Source organism: Pholis gunnellus (genome assembly GCF_910591455.1).
Source record: "Pholis gunnellus genome assembly, chromosome: 14".
Classification (NCBI taxonomy): Eukaryota; Metazoa; Chordata; class Actinopteri; order Perciformes; family Pholidae; genus Pholis; species Pholis gunnellus.
This window is the reverse complement of record NC_136541.1, coordinates 15,846,367-15,856,914: the sequence shown is the minus strand read 5'-3', so window position 1 is coordinate 15,856,914 and position 10,548 is coordinate 15,846,367. Positions and strand designations below refer to the sequence as shown.

Genomic DNA, 10,548 nt, shown 5'->3' with positions numbered 1-10,548 from the left:
CTCTGTCCCAATGGGAGTTTTTTTTTACAATGATGTCAGAATCCCATAGAGGGTTTTTTCAGGTGGGCTTTTTGTGTGTTTTTGTGTGTTTGTGTGTGTGTGTGTGTGTGTGTGTGTGTGTGTGTGTGAGGAGGTGAGAATGTGCGAAGGGTGAATGAAAGTTCGTTCACGCCGTTGTTTACCCCCATCCACCTGGGCTCAGGGGTGGGGTGGTGCAGTAGACGGGTTGGGGTCATAGGTTATCTTTGCATGTGTGTGTGTGTGCGTGTTTGTGTGTGTGTGTGTGTGAGAGAGTGTGTGTGTGTGAGTGTGTGTCCTCAGGCTAGAACATGTCAGAGGCCCAGTCAGGAGGAAGTGATAACTAACAACAGCCTGATCAATCAGAGCCAGATGAAGAAAAAAAAAGAAACTACATTTTCAACATCACTGTCCACCCAGACAGCTCCTATTATTTTATGATAATAGAAATCATAATATTTATGACAACCACAATAATTTTTCCTTTTCTTTTCTTTTCTGTGTGTGTTTTACCTCACACGCAGGTCTTCAGGCTGCTTTTGATGCTGACTGGCAGGCAGGCAGGATTACCTCTGACAGCTATCGCAACGGCACAGAGGACGGAGCGCTGGCGTACAAGCTCCTCATCCAGACCGGCTCCAAGAAAGAGCCTTTTAACTACAGCCAGGTATGTCGACAAGAGCGACAGGAAATACTTTTAAACAGTATCCGTGGGTGGTATTGTGGGCCGCTACATTATCGGCTGTCTCTTCACCATTTATTCTAACAAAACTCGACACCCGAATGTCCATTAAATCTGAATTTTTGAATCACTTTCCTCTAGCTGACATCTCGACGGCTGGTGGACGCAGAGGGTTTGATCCCTGCGGAGGTGTTTTACATTTACCTGACAGTCTGGGTCAGCAATGATCCTCTGGGCTATGCTGCCTCCCAGGCCAACTTCTACCCCCATCCTAGAGAGTGGATTCACGACAAGTACGACACTACAGGGGAGAATCTGCGCAGTAAGTCATCTTATTCATCACATTATCATATTCTGAAAATGCCTTGCAGGACAAATGATCTCAAATCTCACCTTTCTTGTCTTTCTCCCTCTTGCAGTCCCAGCTGCAGAGCCCCTGGAGTTCGCCCAGTTCCCCTTCTACCTGAACGGCCTTCGCCAGGCCAGCGACTTTGTGGAGGCCATCGAGAGTGTGCGGGCCATCTGCGATGAGTTTAGCCGCAAGGGCGTGTTGAACTACCCTAACGGATACCCCTTCCTGTTCTGGGAGCAGTACATTGGCCTCAGACACTGGTTCCTGCTGGCGATCAGCGTGGTGCTGGCCTGCACCTTCCTGGTCTGTGCGATTCTCCTGCTCAACCCCTGGACCGCCGGCATCATTGTAAGCAAAGCGTCCAGTTTGCCCGACAACTCTTCTTCGCACCTCTTCCTCATCCTTCCTATGGTTCTGCGTTTTTTCCAACTCATGCTACCTCAACAACATCATTAGCCCCTTTCCTCCTCTCACTTTCTTCTCACCCTTCTCAGCACAGCTCAATAACGCTGTCTAGGGGGGCCCCTTTTTCTCTGCGGAGGGCCAGTACGCACACACACACACACACACACACACACAGGGACCTTTGTCATTCTAATGTAGGCTGGGCTGGCCTTAGAAAAGGAAATGCAAAGGAGCAAGAAAGGCTTTGCCCTCCTGAAGCCTCTACCTCCAACTCCCTCACTGCTTTTGTCAGAGGGAGAGGGAGAGACTTGGGGACAGGACAGATCTGCCCAGTTGCGACCTTGGCCTGCTCAACCCATCCATCAGGGATATATGTGTGTGTGTACGTGAGAGAGAGTGAAAGAGACAGTCTGAGTGTTCAGCAGTTGGAAAACATTTCACACACAAGCTGGTGGGACCGGTGGTCCTTAAGGGCCCCCCAAGCTCTCACACACACACACACACATACACAAATCCACATATCCCCGACCATTGGGGGGGGGGGGGGCTGAAGTGTAGCACAACAACAGTGCCGGTTTCAAGTGGAATGTGTTTCATTTAAGTAGCGATCCCTAGCAGCACTGATTGAGACAGCAACGTAACACGGTGTCCCCAGACAGAGAGAGAGGCACCGCTACATGCACGTACTGTTTCCAAGCATCAGCCTGCCTGTGAGGGTTTCACCCTGCCTGTATGTGGGCGAGCCGTAAAACACCTTTTATCATTTCCAATTTAACCGTGCCCCAGCGCAGAGGCCCCCGCTGGGATCAAAAGCTTCCGTTGGCCGGGAACCGTTTTCTCCTACCTCGTTTTCTAAGACTTGTTGTCGTTGTTTGCGGGTTTTTTTTATTAAGCAAACTGAAACACCGCATTAAAATGCAAGCTGTGGCATTTCAAATATCGGAAATGATCAAAATAAGCAAACAGGCTGCTGTCCAGTGAAAAAACAAGATCATTTGTCTTCCACCAACGCAGACAGATGTACGCGGTGTTCTGGCAGAGAGGGCCCACACTCTGTTGTCTCAGGCGCTGTCAATCATTTCAACCACCTCTGAGAAGGAAGGGGGGGAGGAGGAGGGGAAGGTATTAGCCTCGGGGTGGGTAATTTGATGCCATGTGGTTAAGACCCCGAGCAAAGGGTCAAAGATTGTGTGGGGTGAAGAGGCAGAAGGGCTAAACTCAGTCACTAGGGGAAGGCACATTTGTTTTTATTGTTTACGTGCTTTTATTCTTTTCAGTGCTGGTAGTTGAAAGCAATTCGGTTCGTGACGCTTTCTCTTCCTTACAGGTGTTCATCTTGGCCATGATGACGGTGGAGCTGTTTGGCATCATGGGTCTGATCGGCATCAAGCTGAGCGCCATCCCTGTGGTCATTCTGATCGCCTCCGTGGGCATCGGAGTGGAGTTCACCGTTCACATCGCGCTGGTAAGTCAAGACCCCGGCACAAAGCGAGCGCGCACACATGGATTAACTGTTAGGAGGACTGAGCTCCTACAATTAAACACCTACTTTACTTGAAACCCGATGCTCTGGTCTAAATGTTTAATGCCCACTGCAGACTGACATGTGGCCACATGATTTGTTATTGACATTTTGTAAAAGCAATAAGCTGCTTTGCAAATATTTCAGTTGTTTTAAAGTCAGTGCAAACCACAGACTCCTGTGGCTTAATGCCAGAAATGGAACGTGAAAAAGATGAAATAAGTGCGATTAAAGATTTACAAGGAAACCTTTGGCTTCCGGGTTCATGCTGGCAGCTTTCGAGCATAGTGTGCTGTCTTGTAGTTTAACATAGTGATCCCCAAATAACAAAAAACAAAAACAAATGCAGGAATGCCAAACCTCGTCTCAAACACAGGTTTTGTGTGATCGGCAGGATTTCCAACTTATTAACTTATTTCTCCTCCCCGTCCGCCGCAGGGCTTCCTGACGGCGATTGGCAACAGAAACAAGCGCTCGGCGGTGGCTCTGGAGCATATGTTCGCCCCGGTGGTCGACGGAGCGATCTCCACGTTGCTGGGTGTTCTCATGCTGGCAGGGTCAGAATTTGACTTCATCATGAGGTGAGTAGCCTACGCCGTGTGTGTGTGTGTGTGTGTGTGTGTGTGTGTGTGTGTGTGGGTGTGTGTGGGTGTGGCGATTTATGTGCCGACTTTGTACTGATGTGTGAGAGAGTGACGGTTCTCACACACACAGCGATGCAGTCTGCACCCTCCCCAGCCCATTTGTTACCTTCAGAAGTAGCAGTGTTTTGGTTCTACGCCGTTAGTGTGTGTGTGTGTGTGTGTGTGGAGCCAGTTGTCTATCCTCACTTTGGGGACGGGAGGAGGCCTTGTGGGGGGTCAGCGGTGCATGCAGGTGGAAATGTTATACCCCTATTTATGTACACACATACACACAGTGACAAATATGCACCTGGTGCTGTCACTCTTGGCACACACGCAAACACACACACACACACACACACACACACACACACACACCCGTCTCCTCAACCTCAGAATACAAAAATGGGGGAAAACATCAAGGGTGTGTAGCAGCTGCTCGTAAACATGGAAGTGTTCTGCTACCCACTGGGTGATCTCTCTTTCTCTCTCATTCACTGCGTCTCTTTCACACACACACACACACACACACACATACAAGAGGGAATCTGTAAAAATTCCTATCATCCGTTTGGCATTCAGTTCCTCCACGTCGGGTGCCGTCATAAAAAAAGTGGAGCTAAATTTGAACTGGTCAGCCAGTCAGATGGGCCGAAGCCCACCAACAGACATGCCCACCCTTCCGTGCGTGCGCGAGTGCGCTTGAAAAAATGTTGCGTACTTTTGTGCGCGCGTGCGTCTCCTACCACTGTTTCATGGTCAGAGTGGAAAAAAAGGCAAATAGCTCGATGTTTTTCAGCTGAATGTGGTCTAGGCCCAAACCCTGAAACCACAACCTTGAGCTCACAGACTGCAACAGGCCTCCGTGACATAAAAAGCGCTGTTTTTCTGCAGAAACAGAGACAGAGGGAGGAGGAGAAAATACTCCGAGGGTGGCTTTTTTTTGCTCGGGATACGAGGAGCTTGGTGGGCGGTCAGGTGAACGGATACACCGCCGTGTCGGATTGGAAAGATAAAGAGGTGTAAATGGGGAGAAATTGAGAGCAAATAGGAAGTTGGACTGGGAAGAATAAAAGTCAGAGAGAGGGCGTTTTCAGCATCTCGTTTTTCTTCTCTTCTCCCATGGTTCTGTGAGAGGTCTTTTCAGAGGACGGGGTGAGAAAGGGAGACAGAAGGCTCCAGTATCTCTGTTGGAGGTCTTGTTTAGCTGTAGCTGTAGCTGTGGTGGGGTGAATGGGGCAAGCCAGAGCTGCCTAGCTGGGGAGTAGCATAAATATACTGCTGTAAACATCTCCTGGCCTTGTAATGCACTGAATAAACAGCAAGCCTAATTCAGCCCTGCTCAGGGTCCTCTCTCTCATGCACACACGTACGCGGCACATATGAGTGCGCGCGCACGCACACACACACACACACACAAGGAGAAATGCACATATGTACAGGCATGTAAACACTTACGCTCTCTTTCTCACACACACACACACACACACACACACAGCTCCCCAGGCCCTGACAGCGAATGGAAAAGATTACAGTTTATATAAACAACAGAATTCCTAACAGTGAGACACTGTTGGAGGTCCCACCAACGTCTCACTCGCTTTCTTTCTTTCTTTCTTTTTTTTCTGTCTCTCTCTTCTCCTGTTTTTTTTTTTCCCACAATGTAAAGAAGTTGTTTGGTGATGGAATGAGCAAGTGAGCTGAAAAGTGGCGGCCAATGCGGTGCCATGAAAACAACGACAACCTATATTTGTGATTTCAGCGTCGGTGCTTTAATTCAATAAAACGTGCAGATGAAATACCCACGTGGGGTTGAAAGGCCGTCACGGTTTGAGAAGACAGCAAGAAATTGAAACTATCTCCCCGAAGTGTTTTGTCAAAAGTGGTTAGGATGACATGCGTAATGCTTCTGATTAAGGAAGAAAACAAGGACACAGCTTAAAGAAGAAAATATGTCAGAGAGAGAGTGGGGGGGGGGGGGCACGGCGACACGGCTGCGAACGGGTTGTGAAATCACACCCGACATGCAAACCATGAACTTTTTCCTGGAGAGTGACCTTTGTCAAGTGAAGTAGTAGTAATCATTGTAGTAGTCCATTCACAGGAGAGAAGCATGTTTCCAGAGCGCCACACCGCTATTATCTCTGTCCCTGTTGGCTTTTTTTTTCCTTCTCCTTCATTCCAACAATCATCTTTTTTTTTTTCTCCCTCCCTCTTTCTTATACCTCTTTAAGTCTGGCTGGTGGTTAGCATCTCACTGTCTCCCTCGTTCTGCTTTCTGTTAGTGTTTAAGTGGAGTCCTCTCTAATTTTCCTCGGGAAGCCCTTTCTTGTGGCCTGTCTCCACCCCTGGCCTCCTCAGAGCCCCACTGAAATGCACGCACACACAAAAACATAAAGCACACTCACTATGTGAGTGAAAGAGAGAGCGAGAGAAAGTCTTGCAGCAGCAGTGGAGGCATCAAAGCATGTTTTAGTTGGACTGAGCGGGGAATCAGATTTGCCCTCCCTGCCTTTGATACACAAACACTGGGCTTTCCCTGACTTCTTCCCCTGAGCTACTTCCCTTCCTCAAGTGCCAACTATGTGTGTGTGTGTGTGTGTGTGTTTGGAGTTGTGCACATGCATGTGTGTTTGTGTGTTCTTGTCCATACAACACATCGGGCCACTGTGGTCTTGTGCATTTTTTTTTGTCACGTTAAAAGAAAAATTGCTTGAAATTAAGACGAATGTAAAATGTTGTCCGCTTTGTGTTAAAGTGTCATGAGTTTGGCTTTGACTTAAGCCGAAATCCCTAAAAACCTTAAGATGCGAAAGATGGATTGTGCCTCTGTGTGACTGTGTGTGTGTGTGTGTGTGTGTGACTGTGTGTGTGTGTGTGTGTGTGTGATCCAGCTGATGGAGGCAATAGGCCAGACGAGAAGGGCCAGGCAGACCTGTTCAGTGTAAACACAGAGGTGCTTTGGTATATCCTTACCTCAACTAAAATCCAACTGAGTTAACAATTAGCAGCTGCTTCCAGCGAACAAGAAAGTTCTTGTCTCAGACAGGAAAAGGGAGACTACAAGATGCCACCAGCTAGTTTTAATTGGACACGGGTTCTTTGTTGCACTAAATGTGTTTTCTTTCGGTTCATGTTCAAACTAACGTCCCCCTCTCTCTCTCCCTCTCTCTCTCTCTCTTTCTTTCCATCCTTCAGGTATTTCTTTGCTGTGTTGGCCATCCTCACTGTATTGGGGATGCTGAACGGCTTGGTTCTCCTGCCGGTGCTCCTGTCCATGATGGGCCCTCCGGCTGAGGTCACCCCGGTCGACAATGGCAGTCGCCTGCCGACGCCTTCCCCCGAACCCCAACTGCCCCCACCGATGGCCCACCACGGTTACTACACGGGCCACCACAACCCGCGGTCGTCTCGTCAGCAGGCCTTTTCGGAGTCGTCTGACTCGGAGTATTACTCCGAGGTGACCACCACGTCAGGCATCGGGGAGGAGGATTATAAGTACTGCGACATAGCGTCGCACGCCAGCGTCCCGCCCTCGACGTCTCACATACTGCTGGAAGCCAGCAAAAACCCCAGTTTCCCCAAGCTCACGGTACGCCGCATGACCGCACAGATGCGATGGAAACCCTTCCTGTTTGTTCATACTCCTGTGTTTTTGTTTCTGAAAGTAAATGATGAAACTTTATTTGTTGCAGGTGGTGAAGCCATTCAAAGAAAGCTCGACAGGCACTGGCGGAAGGATCGAGCCGTTAAATGAATCTTCCCACAACGCACAGTCGCCTCTCGGCTCCCAGGTTACATGCTGGGATGGAAAAAAGCAGCAGCAGCAGCAGCAGCAGCAGCAGCAGCAGCAGCAGCCGGGCCTCCAGAGGCTCCAGGCGCAACACTTACCCAGCGAAAGACCTCACTTCCTCGGGAGGACTTGTCAAAGCGGCCCCAGGCTGCAGAACGGCAGAGGGCCACAGCCAAACAGGACTAAAGGGCCGAGCTATAGCAATAGCAGCTCTGCACTGCCGACGCAACATGGCTCCGTAGTGGGGGCTGTTACCACGGTAACTGCGACAGCCTCCGTGACGGTGGCCGTGCATCCGACCTTGCCGGGGGCGGCGTACCAAGGATACATGCATGAAGGTTTTGACACGGACAGCGAGTCGGACTGTTTTGAGGCCGCTAAGAGGACTTGTGGTGGCAAAACGAACTTTTCTTCATGTAAGAGAGACTCTTTAGAGCTCCAGGACTTGGAGGCGACGCAGAGCCAGGCAGAGCGTCAGCTCGGCAAGACACAAGGTGAGTTTGTTACCAGTCAATCTCAGGTTTACCGGACTTTTAATCAGCTCTCAATACACATACTGAGAGCTGACATTAAACCGAAGAGCAAACCGAGAAATACATGCGGCGTCTCAGTGACATTTCCAGTGCATCTCTCTTTTGAAGGTCTGTGTAGCTAAATCTGACGCTTCTGTGTTTTCTCTGTTTCTCTGCTGTAGGTGGGTTGAGGATCCAGGCAGCCAAAGATTGCTAGACTCTCTCACTCGCCTCGTCTTCTCGTTTCGAGTCTCCGGCTGCTTCTCCAGAGCAGCTTGACGGCTCACACGGAGTCACGTCTTGAACTCTCGACTGTACATAGACTTCACACAAAAGAGGAGAGGATTTATTTCAAGGACATATTAAAGGAAAAAAAAGACATTTTCAGAATTATATAAATCTATGAGTATATATTTTAATACTAAAAAAGAAGGAAGCTATTTAAATGAGTACTGTATAACTTGGGTATTCTCTTGTGTAAAAGTTCAGATGTAAAAGATTATTTTTTTTGTGGGGCGGTTGATTTTTTTTTTTTTTATTTCCCCCCCCCCACAGTGTATAGAATAAGAACTGTGCTATATGTAAAAAGTGTCCACAGAAAGTGAGAAGTTATTAAGATAATAGCCTATTGAACATACGTGGTCAGTGTTTTATTTCTATGTATTGCTATGATTTTCTTTGCTGCTACATTTCAAAATAATTTTAAGTGATTTGCCTTCAAAAAATGCAGTACCCCCCCCCCCCCCCCCCCCCCCCTGGTTTAAGTCAGTATAAGTTTTTACACAGTATTATACTGTGAGATTTTAATTATAGATGATCTCTGTCACAGTGTGCACTGTTTAAAGAGAACTCCACAGCAGACTGTTTTCTTAACAGTAGTAACCGTCGTGCCTTCAATTTGTCCCCTTTTCCTTGTTATCACAGGAATCAGCACTCAGTATTATGTTCCCGCTTTGCTGTAAATATGTTCTGTCTCGTCCAGACACACAATGTTTGTCAAGAAGCAGTAGTAGACTGATGTCATCACCATCATCCTGCCCATCTATCCGAATATTGTTGTGATCAGTTAGCCCCAAGCACGCTGGCAGGGTCACACCTAATTCATATTTCACGTTTTGGATCTTCCATCCTCTGCAGTTTTCAACTACTTGAAGGAGCTGTGATAAGATTTTCTTTTTTAATTTCTGCAGTTTTCGTAAGCTCTACAGTGGGTGAAGCTCACATTGGTCACTTTGTGTTTGACAATTGTTCACCTTCTCGTGCTATTTTGAAAGGGAATTATGAAATCCAATGCAAAGGGAGTGATTTTATTTTATTATTGTTATTATTATTACTTTCTCCTTTTTCCTTTGCTGGCTGCTTTGGGTTTGCGACACCTTCACGTCGTTGCGACCCTGTGCAATTATTACATGATGTCAACTGGCTCAACCTTTATAATGCTCCAACCTGCTCTCACTCACTTTCTAATTTCTCACTCTTCTTGCTAATACAAACCTCATCTATGGCACAATACAGTTTTCTTTCATTCTTAGGATTTTCATGTCACTTGCTTGACAAAGTTGTTCTCGTTGATGTTGTCGTCGTTCGGTATTGGTCTCATCACTGCCAGGTTAAATTGCAGGGAATTTTTCTTTTTCTTTTTTTAAGTGGCAGCTTTGATTTCTTTTGTACATATGAAAGAAAAGTTAAGTAGCTACTGTGCAGTTGTGAATAATTAAGCAGAATGAGCAAAGCACCATTCACAGTTTGATCAGACCGTAGACCGACCGCCAGCAGGTGTTGTCAGTGTGGTGAGGAGGTTAAAAGGGAGGGGGGGGGGGGGGGGGTGAAGGGGGGAGCTCCTGCATTGGTTTGTAGTTTATTTCAAAAAGAAAAATTGTTAATGTCATGCCATATAAATTATTTATATTAAAATTTATTTTTGTAGTTTGTACAGATGTTAGTATCTAGACTGAAGTTCTATTTTTAAAGAGTGAATATATATTATATATAAATATATCTATTTGTTGCCGAGTTTGTTTTTGTTTTGACGTTTTATTTTGTTTGCATTTTGGGATGGAGGGAGGGGTTGACAACACTTTAGAGCAGAGGCCTTTTTTTTTTTTTTTTTCTTTTGGTGGAGTAAAGGAGGCAGTTGGAGGACCATGAAGGAGAAGGTGTGTAGGATTGTGTCACTGTTACACCTTGTTTTTTTTTCAGTTTCCTCTTGGCCCTTCCTTCTTCATTGTCATGTTTTAAAAATGTTCTTGTCCATGTCTAAAACACTGTGACTTCTGAAAACTATGCTCAAGAAAAACCCTCGTGTGACCGTTATGTTCCCTCACCTGCTATAGAAATTGAACTAACAAAATAAATTGAATGGAGAAAAAAAAAAGTGCTTCTGTGGTCTTTGCCAGTCTTTTCGAGTGTGTGTTTGTGTTTGTGTTTACCTGTGACCCTAAAACCCTTATCACAGACGAGCAAACTTACAAACTGACAGTGTTTGCTGGTTAAATAGGCCTACTCTATTATCAAGGTGCATTGTTGGGGTGTAAAACAAAAGGTTTGATTTCAGTACGTCAATTATTGAAACCCAGTAGTATCCGCATATTTAATAAGAATTTAATTTTAGGCCTAAATCTGATTGAAACTATGAAATCAG

The 10,548-nt window shown here is 46.7% G+C and overlaps 1 protein-coding gene across 1 annotated transcript in view; it reads left to right on the top strand.

Moving 5' to 3' along the window:
- ptch2 (patched 2) overlaps window positions 1–9,637 on the top strand; it is a gene marked incomplete at its 5' end in the record, with an annotated part of 29,308 nt that extends 19,671 nt beyond the window's left edge. The window contains 8 exons of the mRNA XM_079173533.1: window positions 543–685; window positions 842–1,022; window positions 1,120–1,400; window positions 2,785–2,922; window positions 3,418–3,560; window positions 6,801–7,194; window positions 7,298–7,889; window positions 8,090–9,637. Of these exons, the coding sequence (XP_079029659.1) occupies window positions 543–685; window positions 842–1,022; window positions 1,120–1,400; window positions 2,785–2,922; window positions 3,418–3,560; window positions 6,801–7,194; window positions 7,298–7,889; window positions 8,090–8,124 (1,907 nt within the window). The 3' untranslated portion in view covers window positions 8,125–9,637. The remainder of the gene's footprint in view (window positions 1–542; window positions 686–841; window positions 1,023–1,119; window positions 1,401–2,784; window positions 2,923–3,417; window positions 3,561–6,800; window positions 7,195–7,297; window positions 7,890–8,089) is intronic.
- Between the last annotated feature and the right edge of the window lie 911 nt (window positions 9,638–10,548).